The sequence below is a fragment of the Vulpes lagopus genome, chromosome 7, assembly GCF_018345385.1.
Source record: "Vulpes lagopus strain Blue_001 chromosome 7, ASM1834538v1, whole genome shotgun sequence".
Classification (NCBI taxonomy): domain Eukaryota; kingdom Metazoa; phylum Chordata; class Mammalia; order Carnivora; family Canidae; genus Vulpes; species Vulpes lagopus.
In genome coordinates, this window is record NC_054830.1 from 53,527,981 (window position 1) to 53,551,789 (window position 23,809).

At 51.6% G+C, this 23,809-nt stretch overlaps 1 protein-coding gene across 6 annotated transcripts in view; it reads left to right on the top strand.

The window, feature by feature from the left end:
- The first annotated feature begins 4,909 nt into the window (after nt 1-4,909).
- Nucleotides 4,910-23,809, top strand: part of GRIP2 (glutamate receptor interacting protein 2) — a 98,462-nt gene continuing 79,562 nt past the window's right edge. For all 6 annotated transcript variants that reach the window (XM_041763889.1, XM_041763893.1, XM_041763892.1 and 3 more), the window contains exon 1: nt 4,910-5,032. In XM_041763889.1, coding sequence (XP_041619823.1) covers nt 4,978-5,032 — 55 coding nt within the window. In that variant the 5' untranslated portion in view covers nt 4,910-4,977. The remainder of the gene's footprint in view (nt 5,033-23,809) is intronic.

Sequence of the window (23,809 nt, forward strand, 5' to 3'; positions counted from 1 at the left end):
GCTGGCTTGTGTGGCGTGATTACCTTTGCACAGGGTTCTCTGAACTTTTGTGGTCTCACAGGCTGTTGGTAAAACAATTGGGGAGCACATACTCCCAAAATGTGTACATATGTAAAAGTTTAATGTATGTATCACACTCAATCTGCATATTAAATACCAGTAAAGCTTTTTTTCTTTATTAATAAGAAGAAAAAGAAGTAGTATTAGTTCCTTCCCACACCCCAGTGGTTTACTCAGCAGTCATATGTCATTAGACCGGGTTGTGTTTGCTGCCCTCCCAACCAAAGGCTGTTAGGTTTCCATGAAATGCAGTCAGAGTTGGGAGTCAAGAAGGTTCCAGTATACCAGCCTGAAACACCTCTTCTCCCCTGAGAGCTCTGGGAAGAGGGGAGCCCAGAAGCCTAGGTGCAGCCCAGATCCAGGCACTCTGTGGTGAGTAATCTTGGCTGAGTTCTATCCCTGCTTTGGTTCTTGGTTCCTGCCTGTGGCAGGGCTTATAGTCCACACCCTATGTCCTGCACAGGGATCTGCTCAGAGGCCATGGGGGTTGGGTGCACCATGAACCAAGTGTGCTGGGTGATGGGCTGGGTCTTTGAGGGGGGGTCACATTCTAGTCACCAGCAGGCAGCAACAGGCCAGGCAGGCCTTTGAGTCAACTGGACCTGGTAGTCACCTGCTGCTGCTTCTATTGCCCAGGGGAACGCTCCCACTTCTAGGGTATCAATAGAACTGGTAATGGTATTTAATGCCTACATCGGCCCTACCATGAGCCAGGCACTAAATGCTTTAATGTATTAACTCATTGATCCTCATGATAACCCTATCAGAGAGATATGATTGGTTTCCACATTTTACAGAGATGAAGGCTGAGGCACAGTTCAGAAACTCACCAGAGGTGCCGTATGGAGGTGGATTTGAAAGCAGGTACCTGGTTCTGGAGTGTTCTAGGCCCTAAACCACTCTCCACACTCCCTCCTATTAGTCCTGCTCCCACCATCATTCATTCATTCATTCATTCATTCATTCATTCATTCACATCTCCCCCATTCTTGCTCCCTTTCTTTTTCCTATTCCTCTGATAACATCCCCCTGCTGCTTTTCCCATTTTACTGCTACAACTCCCCTGCCCTATGTCATTGCCAGGTTGCTCACGTGCAACCTTCTTACTATTCTTCTTACTATTTCTTTCCTGTTACTCCCCAAACTACTCTTCTGTTCGCGCGCTCTCTCCTCCCTGCTGTAGGAGGGCCTCTCCTGTTCCCACTGCCGTTCTTTCTGGCTGGGCTGCTATTACGTTTCTTACTCTTCTTCATGCTACCTCTGCACACAAGGCTTCTCTTCTCTTCCTGCTACTACGACTCCTTTCATCTCTCCTCCTAGTCAGGGATTTTTTTTCTCGGACTCTTCTACACTACTGTTTTTCTCTTACTTCTTCTCTTCTCCAGTAAATAGGACTTGCTCTGTTACCCTCCCTCATCTCCTTTCCTCTCTCTCTACTTCCTCCCTTCCGTGGGTTTCAAAAATACTTAGATTCTTTGACATTCCTCCCATAAGAGGTGGTCTGTGCGGCCTCCCTGGAATTTGGGAGGCTTGTGACTGTTTCGAGGAGAGCCAACAATGATGCTCTGGGCTGGCTCAGCAAAGGGGATGAGGCTTCCACTTCGTGCTGTGGTGCACCTACCCTGGCATGCCCGCTGCCGCTCACTCCCAGTGAGCCCCGTGTAAGAGGCTCAACTGCCCTGAGGTTGTCATGCTGTGAGGAAGCCCAGGCTACACGGAGAGGCCATTGGCAGGCACTTGGGGTGACAGTGTCAGCTGAGCCCAGCCTTTGAGTCATGCCAGCTCAGGTACCAGTGGGTGATTCCAGCCCCAGCCTTCGAGTCTTCCCAGCTGAGGCCCTGATATCACAGAGCTGAGACAGCCCCTCTGCCCTGCCCAAATTCTTGACCCATAGAATTCATGACCATGATACAATGTTTGTCTTATGTCACTTAAGTTTAGAGTGGCATGATTGACAACAACGGATAACCAGAACACTCTCTCAATGATGCTGTCCCTCCTCCCCACGTCCCTTCTCTTACTCTCCTGCCACCGCCACTCCTCTCCTGTGCCCTGCCCTCCTCACTGCCCTCCTCTGCCAGGGCCTCTTGACCTTGGTGCTGGTGTGTTTGCCTCGCCTTTCAGCCATCCCAGCCCTGTCATCCTCGGAGCAGCGGGCAGCCTGGCTGTGGAGCTCATCAATCTCAGGGCAGACAACAGTGATTCACAATTCTACTGCTGAGGAGACTCACTCCCTTGTCAGAAGCTCACAGCCATTAAGACAAGTTCTGGAGTCAGCACTCTGCAGACTGGGGCCTGGGTGCAGATCTGCCCCTTCCTTGCCCTCACCCCCCCTGGGCCTACTTACTGAGGTGATTGACAATTCAGAATTAACACAGGGCTGGGATATGACCCATTTGAGGGTCTTAGGAGCACGAACAGGGGATAAATATATCCCATGGTCTGTGTGGGCAGCACTGTCTGGGGGTGCTTGGAGCTGGGCAAATCTGGGTTTAAAAGTCAGTTCTGAGAATTCCTGTCTGTGCGAACTTGGGTAAGACAGTTAACTCCTCCGAACCCCACTGCCCTCCTTTGTCAAATGGGGCTAATTATACCAACCTTGCTGAAGTATTAGGGATCTAAGATCACATTAAAAGCTTACCTCGGGATGCCTGGTGGCTCAGCATTTGAGCATCTGCCTCTGGCCCGGGGCATGATCCCAGGATCCGGGATCGAGTCCCACATTGGTCTCCCTGCATGGAGCCTGCTTCTCTCTCAGCCTCTGTCTGTGTCTCTCATGAATAAATAAATAAAATCTTTTAAAAATCTTTAAAAAGGGGGGGGTGGGCAGTTAGCGGTTTAGCACCACCTTCAGCCCAGGACGTGATCCTGGAGACCCGGGATCGAGTCCCATGTTGGGCTCCCTGCATGGAGCCTGCCTCTGCCTCTCTCTCTCTCTCTCTCTCTAATAAATGGATTAAATCTTAAAAAAAAAAAAAAAAAAAAAGCTTACCCTCACCTTACAAAAGGGTTACCTCTGAAGGTCAAAGTTTTGGTAGCTTTGTTGATGGGATCAAGATGCCAGGGGTTGTCACTCATTGAGCTACCTTTTGGAATACAAGTATCTGGCTCCAGCCTTACTGGACTCTGTCAGGACAATATGATGATCTCTGGTTTGCAGGTGAGGAATCTGAGGCTTAAAATTGAGGTGATTTGCCCAAAGACAGAGCTAAAAATTAACAAACCCAGGATCCAAGCAGAGGATGCTTGTTTTCCTCCCAACACTCTTAAAGGGTAGAAGTTTGGTGATCTGCACTAACCACCACATTCATATTTTGCTCTGCGGATAACCATGAAGCCCCTCTCCCTCCCTGAGCTAGATGCAGGAGAGGTGTCCAGGCAAATAGGCTGACTCGTTTGGTCAGGGAGGAAACAGCTTTTACTGAGGTATAGATTTTTTTTAATATTGTAAAAATTCATTTAAAATCTTTAGCTTATTTTTTGTTTATTTCCAGGGTTCAAAATTTCAAGAGGCACTGAAGGGGATTCAATGAAAAGTGAATCTCTCCCACCTGCCCCTGGCCATATGATTCCCATTCTGGAAGGGGCCAGTGTTTCCAGTAGAGACCATGTTCCATATACTTGAGCAAATATGAATGTCCAGCCTTCCCTCCTGTTTTCTGCCCATATTATAAACACTGTTCTTCATTTTGTCCTCTTCCAAAGAATGTCCTCCTCCTTTTTTATGGCAGTGTAGTACTGCTTTGCCTGGATTCCACACATCCCCACGTCCTCCTCATCCCCATGGTGGGGGCGAATCTGACTTCTGAGGATAGGACCCTCCAGTGCTCCTTCCCCTGGCTGTTCTTCCCAGAATCTGAGACCTGGGGAGCTGAACCGCTGCCAGGCAGAAGGAGGAAAGCTCTGATTGGGTGCAGTAGACAAGGCCTGCACACAGACAGACCTCTTGCTGCTGGCCTCCAGCCTTTGCTGTGTGTCCATGGACAGGCCCCACCCTCTCTGGGCCTCTCCGGCCTCCTCTGCAAGATGCCATCCAAAGGCCTCCCTTCCAGGACAGGGGTAATGGCTTTTTTTTTAAAAAAAGATTTTATTTATTTATTCATGAGCCACACAGAGAGGGGTAGAGACATAGGCAGGGCGAGAAGCAGGCTTCTGCAAGGGAGCCCGATGTGGGATGGAAGACCTTAGAACCTCACACCCTGAGCCAAAGGCAGACGCTCAACCACTGAGCCACCCAGGTGCAGGGGGGGAGGGCTTTTGTGGAGTGACCCACGCTTCTCACAGGCTTGAGGCCAGGGTGCCCTCATTCATTGATTCACCGGCTCATTCATTTTTTCGCTCATTTTTTTACATGTTTCTTCACTCGTTAATTTTCTCATTCATCAATTCACTAACTCATTCATTCATTCATTCAGCCACTCATCTTCTCACTCATCTCTACACCTCATTATTCACTCATCATCCACTCCCTTCTTCTCCCATTTATTTACGCATTCATTGTTTCCCTCATTCATTCATTCATTGACTAATTGGCGGTGACCGGGAGTACCAGGCTGTGACTCGGAGAGCGCGCGGGCCCGCGGGGTCGCCCCGCAGCCTGACTCCCGCCCCGGCCCCGCCCCCGCCCCGCCCCCGCCCCGCCCCGCCCCGCCCCGCCCCCCGCGCCGGGGAAAGCGCGCGCTCTCGGGGAGCGTCGCTGCTCAGCCGCGGGCTCGCGAGCCGAGCGGAGCGCCTGGCGGCCGCCCCGGCACCCCGACCCTCGGCGGCCGCCCATGCCCGCCGCGCCCCGGGCCCGCGGCCCTCCCCAGCGCTGCGCTGCGCCGCCCGGCCCGGCGGGGGCGGGGTCGGGGCCGGGGCCGGGGCCGGGGCCGGGGCCGCGCTGGCGAGGCCGGGCCGGGCCGCAGGGCGGCCGCCGGGATGCGGGGCTGGCGGAGGAACCTCGCGCTCTGCCTGCAGCGGCTGCCGGACGAAGGTAGGACGCGGCCGCTGCCCAGGCCGGGGAGAGCCGCCGCGGCGCGGGGCGCGGGGCGCGGGGCGCGGGGCGCGGGGCGCGGGGCGCGGGGCTGCGGGAGGCGGAGGCTCGCGGGGTCACCGCAGGACACGCGGTGCGGAGCGGAGCGGGGCGGAGAGGAGCGGAGCGGGGCCTGGCCGGGAGGACCGCGGGGAGGACCGCGGGGAGGACCGCGGGGGCGCTCGCAGCGCGGAGCGGGGACCGGCGCGGCGCGGCCGCAGGAGGCTGACCCGCCCGCGAGTCCGCCCCGCGAGTCCGCCCCGCGAGTCCGCCCCGCGAGTCCGCCCCGCGAGCCAGCCCGGCCGGCGCGGGCACCACGTGCCTCCCGGCTCCCGGCGAGTTCGCGGGGGCCGCGATGTGCGGGCGCTCGCGGCGCGGGGCTCCGGGGCCGACGCCGCGGCCGCTGGGACCCAACTTGGCCCCGCAGCGCCCCGCAGCGCCCCGCACGCCCGCAGCGCCCGCGCCCTCCCCGCGCCCGCAGTTGCTCAAAGTTGCGGGGACGCGGGAGGCGGGAGGGGCGCGGGCGGAGGCTCGGCCGCACGGCCCCCGCCCGGCCCTGCCGCAGCGCTGCGGCCCGCCCCCTCCGCCGGGGCCCCCTCCGCCGGGGCCCCCCACCTCGCCGGGGCCCCCCACCTCCGTACCTGTTGTCCGAGCCGCGGGGGCGCGGGGAGGAGGAGAAGGGCCCCGCCCGGGCCCGCCACCGCCGAGGAAAGTTCGGGTTCGGTGCTAGTTAGGACTCGCTGGGCCTGAGAGTCCGGGGCAGACCGAGCTCCTCTGCCCACCTGGGGGGGAGGTGGCGGGCTTAGGGCACCGAGAGCCTCCCGTCTGCTCCTTCTTTAACCTTCACAGCCACCCTCTCGACAGGGCGCTGTCATTCTTTCCACTTTACAGGTGAGGACACTGAGCCTCAGAGAGAGAAAGCCTCCTGCCCAAGGTCACTCGGCCGGTAGATGGTAAAGCTGCGGCATGAACCTGAGTCTGTGTGACCGGCAAGATTTTGGTAGTGTCCAGCCCCCCCCCTTCCTATCTGCCCCCCAAGGTGGGCCCGGCTCAGTGCATAGCAAAGGATCCATTTTCAACCCAAGCCAGAAGCTCCTGTGTGGGGCATGGGGGAGGGGGAGAGGAGGAGAGGAGGGTGACAGCCAGGGCCCATCCCTGCGCCTCCTGCCCTGGCCCCGGGGTTAAGTCAGATCTGTAACCTCTACCCCACTGTGGACCCAGGTTCCCAGGACCCGGAAGCAGAGCCTGTGGAGAGTCTTGTTTAGACCCTCAGGGGGCCTTAGCTGATGTCCCAAGACCCTGGCAGGCTGACAGCTCTGCCCAGTGGAGGGGGCGGACCTCCCACTCCTCCTTCAAGCTGAGTGGATACTGGTGGCACAGCCATAGGGCACAGAGAGCGCCTGGGTTTCCTTCCCTGGGGTTGAGGGAGGAGGAAGATGGATAAGGCTACCAACAGGGAGGAGATCTTGGAGGAGTGCCCCTAAGAAAAAAAAATCTTGCAGAGCCAGGTGCCCACGACCAATGTTCAGCCTGAGCTTGGCCCTTCAGAAAACAGGGCAGCTCTGTGATCTTGGACAAGTAAGTCATTCCCTGCCTCTGAGGCTCACCTCTGTATCTGTAAGGGGAGAGCCTAGCCCTGTGTCCTGCGGGGTTCCTAGGGCGGTGAAATGAGGTCTTGGCCCTGGCATAGCACATAGCAGAGCAGGCTCAGAAGTGGGCGCTGTGATGTCCTGGGAGAGAGGGTGTTGCTCTCTTGCTCCTGAATCACACTCCCCAGCCTGTGTGTGTATATGGGGGGTGGGGGGGCATGGGTGAGACACGTAGGTGGTATATGTGTACGTGAGGTGTGCATAGAGAGAGGCACGTGGGCATCATCTTTAAGATGCATGTGAGTGCCAGTGAGTTGCACATGTGACATGTATGAGGCATGTGGGTCTTGTGATTTCTACAGTCTTTTTGGCTGCCCCTGGCCACATCTTTTGCGGGAGGCCACTTCTCCCTTCATCAATGCCAGGAGGTGCCCAGCATTTAAGTTTTCCTTGGAAAATCTGACTTGAGATTGATCCTTGAGCTCAGCATTAAATCAGAGGGTGGCTGGCTGGTGCATCCACCCTCGCTGGCAGGAAATTACTGTTTTAAAAAGACAAAAATCCCTTTCTCTGGGCCACAGGAACATTAGTTTCTGTGGGCTGGATCTCAAATGAGAGGCTTTGATATATGTGTCCAGCTTGATAAGAGGCTCATGGTAGGAGGTCAGTTAAGCCCAGGAGTGACAGAGATGCAGAGACAGGACTATAGACCTGACATCCTCGGTGAAGAGTTAGTGAGAAGGACATTTTGAATAAAACCAGCTTACCTACTTATTCTGTGGTAGTATTTCAGGCCCTGAGGAAAGAAGACCAGACTCATGTCCCAGACTTAAGCCTCTCCACTTGCCAGCTCTGTGACCTTAGGCATACTACTTAATTCTTCTGGGCTTCAGCATTTTTGTTTTTTGTTTTTTCAATCCATAAAGTGGGAAGCGTAGCCTTGCAGGGTGGTCTTGAGCAATCAGTGTTAAGATATTTTACTACAAAGCCTAGCATATAGTAGATACTCAAGAAATGCTAATCCTGCTCTTCTTTTCTTGGTCTTTACCTCTGCTTTAACTTCATATTTGGAGAAATGAATTGGTGCGTTGGTCAGTGGAGTAACTCAGGACTCGGTGGATTTCTGGCTGATGAGCAGCCGCCTTTTGAGGCTCTCCACTCCTAGGGTTTGGGGGACCCAGTTGGGTTGTATCTACCGTGCGCCTGCTTGACTCCACCATCTGGCCTTACCCAAGGAGGTTGGTCAAAAGTGGAGTTACGCTTCCCGCTATGCCACCCCACACATACACACACACTTGCACATTATATCTGTCCAGATCTCTCTGCAGGTTTTGGAACTGGAAGTAGTAGTCATGTCTGTTGAAGAGAGACACGGGCAGCCACTGAGATTGGAGAACTCTGATTCTAACTTCATGATGCTTCTGAGTTTATGTGTATGTGTGTGCGTATGTGCATGTGTGGCTTGTGTAATGTAATTCCACCTTAATGCTTATGGTCCTGTAGACAGTGACACATTTGCTTGTATTCGTTGCAGTAAAATGCTTCCAGAGGACTCCCCTCTGCCCCTCACCACCTCCAGGTTCTTGCTGGTCTCTGTGTGGGATCCAAAAAATGAAAGCCAGGCTTCAGCTTTGCCTTGCCCCCAGACCATCAGATAACAAAAGTTCAAGGTGCCCAGTGCTTGGGGAATGTGAAGTTGAAAGCAGCAGCAATTCCGAGTGGGCAGGCTGCTTGCAGGAGGGGGGCGCTGCAGCCCGGGGCAGGTCAGCTTTCCACTGGCAGATCCTTCCCATGGTGTGGCCTGTTTAATTTTCTTCCTTATGCCAGTCCTTTCTGCTCTCTAATGGGCTCTTGGAATGTGAGCCAGGAGGGTTAATAGAAGTCATCTCGTCTTATTAGAGAGATGGGAAATTCAGAAGCAGTGAGGAGGAAATGACTTTTTATTCATTCAACAAATATTTATTGGGCCCTGTTCTGGGGGCCGAGGATATGGCCATGAATGAGACAAAGACCGTGCTGTAACAGACTTCAAGTCCTAGGGAGGAGGGACGGGCAAGGAAATAAAAATAGGAATGGGACAGTACTAGAGTCATGAGTGAGATGAGGGTTAACACAAGAGCAGAGGGGAATGTTGTGGGGAGTTCCAGGGGAAGGGACTTCTCCAGATAGGCTAACCAAGGGTGGTCAGGGAAAGCCTCTCTGAAAGGTGACTTTTGAGCTGAGACTAAAGAGCAGGAAGGCTCAGACATGCCAAGAGCAGAAGGCAGAGCTAGTAGGCGGGGTAACAGCAAGTACCAAGAAAAGCCCTGGTCTGCAGGGTGTAGTGTGGAGAGGACCAATTTGACCTGTTGGAGGAAGAGCAAGGAGTGAGAGAGAGGGAGAGTGACGAGCAGTGAGGCTGGAGGAGCCAGATCATGAAAGGCCAGATCACTGTAGGCGCAGGAGCGTGGATATTATTCTGTGTTGGGAGCTGTTGAAGTCTTGACCAAGGACTTGGGCTGGCTCCGAAGATGAGCAAGGTTTGGAGTGATGGAGATGGCAGTGGGGAGAGGCACGCCAGGCAGAGGAATGGCATGAGTAAAGGAGCGGAGGTGGGAAAGCTGTAGGGGCTGAGGCTGCCAGACAGGCAGGGACCAAAGGCATTGAATGCCGCTCCGGGGAGCTGTCTAGAGTTCTGACAGGCACATCCGGTGTCCCTGCAATTATGGGCTCGTGTGTGTGTGTGTGTGTGTGTGTGTGTGTGTGTGTGTCCGTGGTACCCAGCTAGCTGATGTGTCCCTGTGCCGGTTACCTAGGAGACAACGGGAAGACGATGGGGCAGGATCTGATTGGCTACTCACTCCCGCTGCTCATCTCTGTGTCAGAACTGCAGGCAGAGGTTACAAATGGTCCATGCGGGCATGCCAAGTGCTAAAAGGGGAGCTTGGGAATGTTCATTGCCCCGAGTCCTGTGTGTATGTGTGTGTGTGTGTGTATGTGTGTGTGTACGCGCGAGTACGTGCATGTGTGTGTGTGGTTGCCGGTGCATGTGTGTGCCCGTCTTGAACAAAGCGGCAGCATCTGGAGCTAATGCACTTCCTGCTGTGAAACATCTGCTCATTGCCTTAAATCAGGTAGTGGGGGCCCAGATAAATTTAAGAAGAACCAGCCAGTCTTGGGAAAGGCTCTTTTGTTTGGTTTTAATAACTGCGATGTCAGCCCTGGAGCTGATTTTCAACGTTTCCCTCTATCTCTAAAAATGCAAATAAAGCTTTGAGTGGCAGAGGTTATGTCCTGTGACATGGACTGTGATGTCAGTTTGCAGAATTGCCTCCTCCACCCTGCCAAGAAGGTTGGTTTGAGATTGTAGTTCTGTTTTTTCCCCTCCCCTCTCCTTTAGAACAGTAATGCTCTCTCTTTCTTCTACTTTGTGGGTAAAAGGACAAGGAATCCACACTTTAATTTTGCTGAGGAAGGGATTGGGGAAACAATAAACAAAACCCACCAAAGTGTTTCCTTTGCAGTTGACTTTCTAAAGCAGCAGCCCAGGTGGGCTTGGGAAGAGACAAAACATGGCAACAACAGCAACCAGCTCCAGGGCTGCAGAAGCTTTCTTAGTCTCTCTTTCCCTACTCCTGCCTACCACTGTGTGGGGCTTGGCAGATGAGGCAGCTGGTGAGGAAGGAAATGAGGATTTCCTTGCTCCCACCCTTGGTTTCTCTGTCCTGTGCTTAAGTTTTAATGTTCCGTGTATGATGAGCCTCCTCTGCCTCTTTGTCTTTGGAAAAAGAAATCATCCTGTTTCCTGTTGGAAACAAATCATACCATGTCTTCCATTCGTGTCTCTATTTCTCCCTGTCTCTCTCACCACTGGTCAGAGGTATTTTACCTGAAACATACCTTTGGCAGTGGTTTCCATCCATTTATACATTCCTCATGTGCTCCATTACTTAAGGAGGGGCAAGGCAAGTGACCCAGTAGATGAGTGAAGAAGGCTTCAGGGCCTTTGCACTTGCTGTTCCTTCTGCTGGGTTGATCTTACATGTACACAATTCACTCACTTCGTTTAGATCTATGCAACTGTCTCGTCTTTAGAGAGGACTTCCCTGACCCTCCCAGCTTTTTAGTCCATAGCTTTCTTTTTCTTACCAGAGTTTGCACTTCCTGACCTTATGTTATATCCTTGTTCATTGCCCTTCTCTCTCACTTTATGCAAGTGCCATGAGGGCTGTGGTTGTGTGTCCATCTTATTCTCCACGTTATCCCTGGTAACCAGTACATTGCCTGGCACTTGGTAGTTGTTCAGTAAACATTAGTGGATGAAGGGAGTGAAATGGGTCTGGGGGACAGAGACTGTATGTAGACTTTATAGGAGCTTTGGCTCAGCATCCCAGATCTGATTTTTCTAGAGAAGCAAAAAACCCAGAGTTTTACATGCCACCTCCCAACTGCAAAATGTTAAACACCGATTCAAACAAAGACCTTGGGAGTCCAGCGGTGCTCCTTTGGAGTTGGAGGGCTCTAATACCCCAGGCCCTTCACCATCTGGCTGCAGTGACCTTTCTTTCCTCCTTAGTCATATGCCTACCATGTTCAGCCCCACCTCTGAGCCTTTGCTCAGGCTGCCGCTCTGCCTGGAGTGCTTCCTCCACCCGCTCCTCCACCCAGAAAAGTATTGTTTCCTCTGGTTCCAACCCCAGGCCAATGTGCAGTTTCCATGTCCTCCTCCTCCTCCCAACATGGCAGTGTTAGCCTCTCCCTCCACGTATCTGTCCTGGCCCCTTTCCTTTTTGGAGCACAATCATGTCTACTCATCTGTCTCCTCTACTATACACAGAGCTCCAGGAGCAGCAGCCCTGTCTATCCCTCTGTAGGTCTGCAGCACTGGCATACAGTTGATGTCCACTAAGTGAGTGGTGCATGAAATAGAAAGGAAGGGGAGGAACACACCTTTCTGAGCATCTACTGTGAACTGGGCCCTGTACTGATCATGTTCACATCCTTCACTCACAGTGGCCTAGTAATGGGGACGTTGAGGCTCAGAGGGGCTGTGGACTTGGCCTGAGCTCCTGGTGTGTGCGGGGCTCCCCACTGAGGTGAACTGCCTCTCCCTGCCTGGTATGCAGTCCCCACCTCATTCCATTCCTTTTCGAAAGATTTTATTTAATTATTTGAGAGAGAAAGGCTGAGTGGGGAGCTTGATGCAGGGCTCAATCCCAAGATCCCAAGACCATGACCTGAGCCAAAGGTGGACGCTTAACCCACTGAGTCCCCCAGGCGCCCCTCATTCCAATATCTAAACAAACCTCTATGACCAGGAGAGCTGTCGTGAGGATCCAGAGATGACAGATAGGGGAGGGCTTTGCCAGCTATATGGAGTAGGGTGTACTAGTGGGATGGTGACTGGCACAGTGAGGGGGCAGTGCCCAGTTACTCACTGAGCAGGACCACACCTTGCCTGTGTGTTCGAGCGTTCTGAGGAAATATTTATTCTCCTTCTCATTTATTCTTTAAGTCTGCAATTTCATTATCAAGCCCCTACTATGTGCCAGCTACTTCTCTTTCACTTTATATTCTGGGAAACCTGACCATGTGTAGGTCTTACTGTCTCCATCTCACAGCTGTTAACCCAAGGCACAGCGGTTAAGTCACTTGCCCAAGGATGTGCTGCTAGGAAGTGGCAAAGCAGATTTCTATCCCAGGAATCTCTTTCTCCCAAACCAGGGTGCTTTCCTTGACCTCAGGCTGCTTCCTTTGGAATTCTGTTTCCAAAAGTCACAAGCAATGAGGTACCCAGGAATTCTCCCTGGGGTTGGGAGTTGGCACTGACCTCTGACCTGAAAGAGCACGAGTGAGTGGCCAGGAAGGGAAGGGCACTTACGGCCAAGAGATCAGTGTGTGCAAAAGCACAGAGTTGAGAAAAACCTGGTGTGACCACAGTTGTGCAGTTTGGCTGGCACGTCAGCTGTATGCACTGTGTGTGGGGGAGGAGTGGGCACGATTCTGGCTGGGGAGAGATTGTGAGGGTAGAGATGGCCACACCCTGGTTACAAATGGGTCTTTCTTGACCCTGACAATGGTGCAAAGAAATTGGTTGTCATTAAACTTGAGTGTGTGTGTGTGTGTGTGTGTTGGGGGGGCAGGGTGGGATTGACATTAAGAAAATAGAGGGCAGCCTGAGTGGCTCAGTGGTTTAGCACCACCTTCAGCCCAGGGTGTGATCCTGGAGACCCGGGATCGAGTCCCGCATCGGGCTCCCTGCGTGGAGCCTGCTTCTCCCTCTGCCTGTGTCTCTGCCTCTCTCTCTTTCTCTGTCTCTCATGAGTAAATAAATAAAATCTTAAAAAAAATAAATAGATCTGCAGCTTTCTTCAGAGGACCTGGTAACCCTGGGCTTACATTTCTGCTGTCCCGTGTGGGCCAGGAGTGTATTCCCATGCTCCCTGTCCGGCCCCCGATGCGTTCACTCACTTACTTAGCCTTAGTGGTATTTCTTTTTGAGATCTACCTACTCACTAATAGAGTTTGAACTTCGTCATCATCAAGTAGCTGAAGGGATTTTAAGCAAGAGGTGGCACGTTTAGGAAGCTTCTGCTGGCTGCTGGGGCATGGAAGGCAAGGTGAGGCAGGGAGACTCCCAAAATGACCATGTTAGGAGCATCTGCTCAGCCTTGCAGGGTGCCTTATTCACATTGTCTCTGTTCCCCCTAACAACCCCGCAAGGTCGGGTTATCAGCATTCTCAGAGGAAATGGAAGCTACAAAAGTAGATGCTGTGAAAGAAAGGATTGAAAAATTGGACTACTTAAAAATATAGAAGTTATGTATGACTAAAGGCATTTTTCACAAGGTTCCAAGACAAGCCACGGATCGGGAGGAAAAGTATTTACAACATACATCACAGGTAAAGACTGATATCCAGTGTATATCAAGATCTCCTGCCAATAAGAAAATATACACAGTTAATAAGAAAGGTCAAGAAGTCAATAAGAAAAGATAGTCTAGGAGGAACATCATGGATTCAAGCAGGATGTTACTGGAAGACAAACGGCCAGAAAGTGAATGAAAGACGGCCAACCTCAACATTTTATGGGATTATTCTATTAGCGTGAGGAAAATTCTCAGAGAAACAATAGCACAGTATCAATTTTAAGGAGAAGTTAAAAAATTCATAGCATCTAGTGTTGGTGCGGTCACAGGGGACGCTGAAGCTGACGTGCAGGAAGGAGAGGCAGATAGGAGGGCAGTTTGATAAGTTATCTGGCAGTTTGGAAAGCTCGTAAACCCTTTGACCCAACTATTCCTTTTCTAAGTGTAAGTACTATAAATATTTTCTAGTCTAGAGAAAAAAAAAATCTAGCACAGATGCATAAGGCACCATGGACAGAGACATTGGCTGCGGTGTTAGCAGAGGGGGAAAAGGAAATACACCAACTGTCCATCAGTGGCAGACTGGCATGGGAACACAGGGCTACGTGGTTCTGATGAAAACCTCCAACCACATCAGTGGTCTTTCTGGAACCTCTGCTCCCATTTGCCAAGTCCCCACCCCTTCTACCGACGGGAACTGCGGTCACCTGTTCCTGGCACTATGCCCAATTTTCCTTCTTTTTACACAAACAGCAGCATACTGTCGTGTACTTCTGCACCTTGCTCTTTTATCATGAGACATATTGTCCCTGAAGAGGAGTGATTAAGACATTTGTGCTTTTTGAAGAGCAATATAAGACCGGGGGGGTAAGAAATAGATCATTCTCAGCTCCCGGTGCGACATGGCTCTCCAGAATGGCTGTTCAGATTTCTAGTCCCCTTTGGGATTCATGTAATTTTACAAAAGAGGAGAAAAAAAAACCTTGAGGTGGGTGTGCTTGTTCAAGTTCCCAGGGCTGATGGTGACTTTGGTTTGGCCTCTGGCCTGTCTGCTCCACAGGGCAGAGACTGCAAGCCCAGAGTAGGGGGACATAGGCAGCAGAATGGGCCAGATGTGGCAATGGACAACTGTGGAGGGCCGGGCCTGGATGACACTCAGTTTCCTGCCTGGGATTTCTCCTGGCCTGGGGGTAGTATGCTAGTGCCTTTCACTGAGCTGGGGGGCAGGTAGGGGTGGATTTTAGGGGGCTGAGTGTGAGAGACCTGCCAAGAGGCATCTGCCCTGGAGGCCTCTGGATGGATAGCTCTGGCATCTGGCAGCCCAGCTGGGGAACCCCATGGAGGGGTGCCCTTTGAACAACCATTTTTCAACTGTATGATCAAATGCTTTTCCTCTCTAGTCCAGCAAGGATAATTTATCCTAGGGTGAAAGATGAATTCTCCCAGGAAGCTCCACTGCCAGAGACCAGGGAGCCTCAAATTTACCGCTTGCCTTCTGTGCTGATGGAGCTGGGCCTCAAGATTTATATCTGGGGGCTCATGGGCAGCTGGCGGTGGTTGGCAGGAGTCCTGGTGGACAGGCAGGGTGGGGAGAGCTGTATTTTATAGTGAGGCTGGGCCCCAGGAGGCTGTAAATCTCTATGGTCTCTCACGGCCTCCCAAGAGAGGCTGCCTTCCTCAAGGGAGTGGGAAAGGGGCTCAAGGTGATGATGCCTGGAGGATGGTGGAGAGTCCCCTCCCTCAGAAGCCACATGGTCCAGCTCCCTCAGCTTCTGGGTGGGGAGACTGTGTCCAGAGAGAGGAAGAGTGCAGGTCCCAGGGAAGGCCAGGGTTCTTCAGACTTGAAGGGTCAGACTCTGGTTTGTGTAATTTTCTTTCTTTCTTTTTTTTTTTTTAAATTTTTATTTATTTATGATAGTCACACAGAGAGAGAGAGAGGCAGAGACACAGGCAGAGAGAGAAGCAGGCTCCATGCACCGGGAGCCCGACGTGGGATTCGATCCCGGGTCTCCAGGATCACGCCCTGGGCCAAAGGCAGGCGCCAAACCGCTGCACCACCCAGGGATCCCTTGTGTAGTTTTCTTTTCGCTGTTTTTGTTTCTTTCGAAGATAAGCCAGCCTAAACCACAGATGTCCCTCTGAACTACTCTTGATTGAGTGCTGGCCATTTGCTGGTACCATATGCTGACAGAGACCTCAGGGGTCTCTGCTATCCAGGACCCCACAGAGTGAGGTAGGGGTGCCTCACCCAGGACCATCTTTTGAAGAAAGAGATGGAAAAAAAATACTAGGAGTTTTAGTTTACGTTTGTTTTCTTTCTTTCTTTCTTTCTTTTTTTTTTTTAATTTTTCATTTATTTATGATAGTCACACAGAGAGAGAGAGGCAGAGACATAGGCAGAGGGAGAAACAGGCTCCATGCACCGGGAGCCCGACTTGGGATTCGATCCCGGGTCTCCAGGATCGCGCCCTGGGCCAAAGGCAGGCGCCAAACCGCTGCGCCACCCAGGGATCCCTACGTTTGTTTTCTATCACATTTTAGTTTTTTTCTAGTTTGGTGTACGCTTATAATTGAGTGACACGTGGATATGGAAACACATGGGTAAGTCATAAATAATCTGCAGGGCAATGCGCAGACATTTTTATACAGATGAGGTGCAAGAGCAAAAGGATTTGAGAACCAGTCCCTGCCTACTTGTTGGACTATAGTAGTTGGAGGGACCCTGGGATCCTGGGCTGAGATTTCCCTTGATTGGAGGGCAGAGGGCAACATTTACTGAGTATCTACTAAGTGCTGGGCACGGGAAACCTTCGCGATGCCCAGCACACAAGAAAGATCTTGAAATCTTTCAAGAATTGGATTCTACAACAACAGTGGGGGATACGGGTGGTTAACACCATTTTACAGACGGGGATATGGGGGCCCAGAGAGGAGAAGAGATTCGCCCCACTTTGTGGCTGAGCTAGGACTTGTTTCTCAGCCCTCCTGTGGGCCAGTTTCATGGTTTGTCCTTTTTCTATCTCCAATTAAAAAAAAATAAAACATAAAATGGTCATTGGGCGTTTGAAATATTTTAAATAATTAAACACAGAGTTATCAGTAAAAACAACAACAACAAAAAAAAACATTGTAATGTCCCTTCTTCTCCATACAGCACTGATAGTACACATTTTCCTGGCCTCTTGCAGTCATTAAAAAGAATATCCTTTTCTTTAAAAAAGATTTTATTTGAGTGAGGCACCTGGGTGGTTCAGTGGTGGAGGGTCTGCCTTCAGCTCAGGGCGTGATCCCTGGGTCCTGGGATCGAGTTCTGCATCGGGCTCCCCATAGGGAGCCTGCTTCTCCCTCTGCTTATGTCTCTGCCTCTTTCTGTCTCTCATGAATAAATGAAATCTTTTTTTTAAAAGAGAGAGAGAGAGCATGTGGAAGTGGGGGAGGGGGGGTGCAGAAAGAGAGGGAGCAAGTAGATTTCACGTCCAGCGTAGAGCCTGATACTGGACTCTATCTCACAACCCTGAGATCAAGACCTGAGCCAAAAATCAAGAGTCAAATGCTTAATCGATTGAGCCACCCAGGTGCCACAAGAGTATCCTTATATATTAAGTTACTTTCTCTCTGATTGAGTATGCAGTTATTGTTAAATGTAGACCATTCTGGAAAGAAAGATAAAAAAACAAGAAGAAAGTTAAATCATCCTCCATCAACCCACCATCCAGAGACAACTTTGGTGCATCTCCTTCCAGTCTTCTTTCCCTCGCTGTCTATTTTTGTTGAGATCGTATGAATATACCATTTTGTGGGGTTTTTTTCTTTGTTAAGTTTTATAGGATCAGTTACAGAATGCCCCCTGGGGTGTCTGTAGCAGATGGAGTATATCCACCTGCTCCCCCACGTTTGGGGATCAGGGTTGTTTCCAGCATTGTGCTGTTATAAACAAGGCTGTGGCGAGACTCAGCTTTCCTGTGGTCGCCATCAGCCTTGATGTCATTCTGCATGGCCTTTTTCCCCCTGCAGATGTTATTTCTTACACTTGTCATTTTTAATGGCCATGTAACCTCCTGGAGTGTTGCTGTTCCTAATGTTCCAGGCCATTTCCCCTTCTCTGGATCCCACCAGGCTTCCCCACTCCCTCTGGGAAGCCACCCCCTGCCCTAATCCCTCCCTTCCAGCACTTTCGATGCAGGGAACCAACCTCCAGTGGGGAAGGGAGGGGAGGGCTGTCATCATCTTGCCCAAGCCCCAGGCATTTGCTGCCTCCCTCTTGCCCTTGTCCTGGTCCTGGCACTCAGACCCTTTGTGGCTTGATTCCTTCCTTTCTCCTGTCCTTCTGTGGTTGTTTAACTATGACCTACCATATACCAGCCACTGTTCTAAGTGCTGGGATACAGTAGTAAACAAGACAGTGCTTGTCCTCATGGTACAGGGGAGAGAAACCATAAACTGGTGGAGAAATGAATACAAGTTCACAGGGAGAAGTGCCACTCAGAAGACAAGAAAAGGGGATGAGATGAAAGAGGGTGATGGGTGGTCAGGGAGGGCCTCCTGGAGGAGGTGATGTGTGCTGGGACCAACCAAGGGAGGATCTGGGAGAGGAGGATTCCAGGCAGAGGAAAAGCAGGGACAGAGGCCCTGGGTACTCTCTGTATGTTTGAGGAGCGGAAGCCGGTGTGGCCACAGTGTGGTGGTGGAGCAGGAGAGTGGAATGGGGTGAGACTGGTAGGCCAGCAGGTGGGTGTCTTCTTCTTTTTTTTTAAGATTTTATTTATTCATGAGAGACAGAGAGTGGGGGAGGAGGCAGAGAAAGGAAGAAGTGGGTTCCCTGCTTGTGGGACTCGATCCCAGGACCTTGGGATCATGACCCCAGCCGAAGGCAGATGCTTAACCAACTGGGCCACCCTGGCGCCCCTGGGTCTCTTCTGAGGGTCATGGGAAACCTTCGCGATGCCCAGCACACAGTAGGTGCCTCATTGAGCTAGCCACTCTTATTGCTGCTCCCTTCTTCATGAAGAAGGTCAAGAAGTGAGACTGGCTTGCTCCAGAGTACACTGGGGCTGCTGCCTGGCCTCCTTGGGGTCTGACCTGTCTCCTTGCTGTGGCTCATGCCTGTTCCCTTGGACAGCTGCCCTAGCACAAGCAGGCTCTGTGCATCAGTGGTCCCCCCACCACCTCACTGGGCTCCAGAATTGGGGGTCTGATAGGCCCGTGTTTGCTCTGAACTGTCCTTCTATGTGAAATAGGCTCCTTCTGCCTCCTGGGGCTACTAGGAGGTTTTGCTGGCATGTAGTGGGGGCTTACTCACGTCAGCATGGAAGACACTAAATCAGACATCCTATAAAATATTTCATCTAGAGAGCTCTATAATGTTTGTTTGAGGGGTTGGGTGAGCAGCCTGCAGCAGCTCTGGTGCTGCAAGCTCCCTGAAGGGAGGTGGCTGGTGGCCCCTCAGGGAAAATCCAAAGCAATTGCATTGATTCTGCCCTTAATTTAATGAAAAGGCCCTGCAGGGAGGCAGAGGCAGTGAGGCAGGGCTTGTGGGCTTGGGCAGGAGCGATTCTGGGGAGATTTATGATGCTTCATGAAAGATTCAGATCCACGCTGAACTTAGGAGATGCTGGGCTCAGTGCTCTGGGCTCTGTCTCTGTGGCCTGAGAGGCAGATGGTCTGAGGCTCCTAATGGCCATGATTGCTGTGTGACCCTGGGCAAGTCATGGCCCCTCTCTGGGCATTTTAGGTTCCTTCCTCCCCCAAGTTCCCTGACCCTAGCCTGCCCCCTGCTTCCCACCAGACCTGCATTTTACAAACCTTTCCACACTGTGAGATCCTCCTCCTCACAGCCTGCGCCCTTCCCCCACCCTCACCAAGTTGTTTTTCCATTTTACAGCAGAGAAAACAGAGGCTCTGAGCAGTTCCCTGGTGTTCCCAGAGTCACACAGCAGGGCAGGGGTGGGGTCTGGCCCTTTCAGCGGGGGAGTCCAGAGCCTCCATGATGGGCTTGAAGGCCACTCGGGATAGGTGGCAATTGGGTTTTCCACACAGCCCTGTGTGGAGTCTGTCCTGTTGTATTTTACTTTCCCATCCCCCAGAGGGGGGTCAGGAGAGTTAAGGGACCAGCGTGGACCCCCAGGCAACTGACGTCAGAGCCGAGAATGTAATCAGGTCTTGGTCTGGCCTTTCTCCCCTGCACACTGTGGAAGTCTTGGGGCCCTCCTGGCTTGAGCTCAGCCTCTCCACTCACTTGCTGTGTGACCCTAGATGAGTGACCTAATGTCTCTGAGCTTCTGTGTCTTCATCTATAAAAGGAGGATGACAATATGCCCACCTCCCAGGTTCCTGGGAGTGGGGGGGAGGGGGATCGGCTATGGGGTAAATGGCCTACAGTAGTACTCAATGTCCATTTTCTCAGAAAAATTGTAACTCTAGGGCTGCTCTAGCCCTGGAGAAAATCATACTAAAAGAAGGGCCCCTTACTTTCCAAGCCCAGGGCTTTGCTGGCATGGCCCCTCCCAAGGCAGGAAAGGAGGGAAGAAACGTATCGTAGGCTGGTGGTTGCAGATGGCAGGCAGCTAATTTATTTACCTCTTCCTAATAAATATGCACGACACATAAATAAAATATTTCACTTGTACTGCTCCACCCGGATCCAGGCAGGCAGTGACAGCCAGCAGTGTAGCTCTGAAGCAGGCTGTGTGTGTGTGTATGTATGTGTGTGTGTGTATGTGGAGTCTGGTGAGAGGGTTAATGAGCTGATTATTCCTTCTTTAACCTAATTTCTTGTCACATTTCAGCAGCACTCAGAGTTTCTCCTCATTCTGGAGGTGCTGGGCTTCCCTTCCAGACCTCCCAGCTAGGCCTTAGCACCCATTTGCTTCCCTTGGAGCTGGGCAAGACTGGACTGGACTGTCCCAGGAGGTAGTGAGCTCCCCATTGAGGCTGCTGTCAAAAGGGTTCCTGTTCTGCAGAGGGGTTCGGACTAGTTGACTCTTGGGACATCTCTGGAGATGGTTTGCTCACTGTGGTGAGCCTGGTTTTTCCAGTTCATGCACTGGTGCCCTGGCAAGGGTCCCAGCCTCTGCAACTGTCCCTGCCGCAGTCTGTTCTCTCCTGTACCTTCTCTGACCCAGCTCATCCGGGGGCCCAGAAATCCAGTCATAAGACAAAGTGATAATACCTGGACGGCCACCCCCAGAGAGCTAGAGTGGGGCAGGAGACCAGGGCCAGCCTGTGGAGTCACAAGGACCAGGTACCATTGCTGCTCTGCCACGTTTTCAGAGACCTTGGACGAGTCACCTCACTTCTCTAGGTCTCCTCTGTGAAATGGGCCCAGTGTTGGTGTTTATCTGACGGGGTTGCTGTGAGGCTTGTTCATTCATTCACAGATGAATCATTGTGACACAAATCATTGCGTCAACATCATTGACAGATGTTCACCGAGCAGCTGCTATGTGCCAGGCATTGCCTTAGGCCCAGGGGGTATCGTGGTGCCTAAGAAAGATGAGCGCCTTGTCCTGATGGATCTTACATTCTGTGTGCAAGCCAGCCAGGCACCATGTCAGCAGAGAGGTGTGCTGTCTAACAACGGCCACGAAATGAGCATCAGTGAAGCAGAGTCGGGTCACAGAGATGGTAGAGATGCTTCCTCAGTTGCGACACCCAGGGAAGGCTTCCCTGGGGAGCTGACAATTGAACATGCACTTGAACGATGAGAAGGTGCCAGCTCTGCAAAGAACTGCACAGGCAGAGGGAATAGTGCGTGCAATGGTCCTGAGGTGCAGACAAGTCTGGTGTTGTTTGGGGAAGGCCAGGGCAGCAGGAGGAGTGAGATGAAGCAGCTGACACATCTGGCACAGGTCTTGGCCTAGGGCAGATACTTATTGTCTGTCTTCCTCCTTCCCACTGCCCTCCTGCTTTCTTGCTCTCCCTGAACTGTGCTTGAATACTCCATGTAACCTTAATGTGAGGGTCAGAGATTCCTATAACATCCAAGATGGAAATGCTTCATGATTTGTTCAAAGACACCTTTTAGACACATCCCAAGTACACGTACACCTAAGTCTCACGAGTAGCCTATGGTTTCTGTGCCCAACTTGTAACCATATTCAGCATATATAGTCAACAAAGGGTCATATCCTGAATATATAAAGAGCTCCTATGAATCAACAAGAACTCCCCTCCCCCAGACAGCAAACTGGACAAGAGACTTGAGTAGGTGCTTCACAAAGGAGATCCCAATGACCAGTAAACATATAAAAAGGTACTCGACAGCATCTTACAAAGGGAAATGGAAATTAAAACCACAGGGAGATACCCACCAGAAGGGCTGACATTAAAAAGACTGACAATACTGAGTGTTTGCGTGGAGGTGGAACAGCAGGACTTTCATGCACTGAGAGTGGGAGTGTAAATGTCACTTTACTAAAGATTCCCTGGAGGGACAAGGAGCAGCTTACATCACACCCCACAGAGCAACATGGAGTCACATTCACCCGGCCATCCTCTCTTCTCTCTTCCAGCCTGTCCCCTGGCAGCCCTGGTGCTGGGTATCTTCTCCCACTCCCTCTCCCTCCCCTTCACAGCCTTTCCTTTGTTGCCCTGCCCATCAGCTTTGCTTCCAAGCTTGCACACCAGTGTCCAAAACAGAAGCCAGGTTCTTTCTCAAGCCTGCTGAAGGAGGTGGTACCAGGTTATAAAGTACAGAAACCCAACCCCAACTGGCCCAAGCCAGGAAGAGAGCTTACATGTTTACATCAGCTTCAGGAATGGCTGAATCCAGGGGCTCAAAGGAGGACATCACAGCTTGATCTTTTCATTCCTTGCCTCTCTTTCTCTGTTTTGCTGGCTTTGCTCCAGACTCCTATCATTCTACATTCTGATGGAGAAAGAAGGCACAGATGGCTCCAGCAAAAGTCCTGGGGCTGTGTCCCATTGGACAGTATTGGGTCACATATCCATTCCTTAGCCAATTCCTGTAGCCTAGAGAATGGACTATTCTGACTGGCTAAACCTGGGTATTGGCCCACCTTGGAAGCAAGATAAGCCCCATGAAATACACGGACAGAGCGTCTCCCCACCTAGAGCAAAATCAGGGTGTTATTACCAAAATAAGGAGAGCTGGATGTTGCATGGCTAGAAACAACTGATGTCTACTCTGGGGGCCTCCATTCACTTGGATGAGGAGAGTGGGCTTAGAGTCCATCAGTCAGGGTTCTCTAGAAAAATAGAATCAGTATGAGATCTATGTATCTATCTATTGAAAGATTTTAAAGAATTGGCTCGTGTGATTGTGGGGCTGGCATACGGAAACCTGTAGTGCAGCTTGGGCAGGCTGGAAACTCAAGCAGGGGGCTTCTCTTCTGCAGCCTTGAGGCAGAATTCTCTTTCTTCCTGGGGGAACCTCTGTCTTTGCTATCAAGACCTTCAACTGATTAGATGAGGCCCACCCACAACATGGAGAGTAATCTGCTTCACTCAAAGCCCGCTGATTGTCAGTGTTAATCACATCTGGCTCCAGCAAAAGTCCACAAACATAACTTCACAGTGACTTCTAGACTGGTGTTTGACAAAACAACTGGGTACCATGGCCTAACCAACCTGACACATAAAACAAATAATCACAGAGTGACAAAGATGTTTATTTATTTATTTATTTATTTATTTATTTATTTATTCATTCATTCATTCATTCATTCATGAGAGACAGAGAGAGAGAGAGAGGCACAGACACAGGCAGAGAGAGAAGCAGTCTCCATGCAGGAAGCCTGACGCGGAACCTGAACCCAGGTCTCCAGGATCACACCCCAGGCCAAAAGCAGCACTAAATGGCTGAGCCACCAGGGCTGCCCCAAAGACGTTTATTTAAATAAGTATTATATGATAATGTAAAAATGTGTTTGTCCCCTTCTCACCTAAGGCTGGGAGAACCACTTGGGGAAGGACAGGAGAGGCCACATGGCCTCAGCACAGGGAGAGGAGAGGAGAACTTTCGGGGGCCACCAGAACCTGGGTGTGGTTCTCGCTCACTATCATGGAGTGTTGGCTCAGTATCTGCTCTAGGAGGTGAAGCACAGGGGTGGCCAGACCAAGCCTCTGTCCTGCAGGGTCCCCAGGCTGGTGGGGAGGCAGCCCCGGCATCCAGCATGATGTTTCACGGTGGGATCAGCAGCTCTCCCAGTGCCCTGGCATGAGGTGGTTTAGCCGTCAGCTGCTGTGCTGAACGGAGTGGGGTGCTGGTCTCACTGATGGAAGAATCACAGTAATTAGTGCCAGAGGCTGTTACACATGCATCGGACAGGCCTGGCCCACTT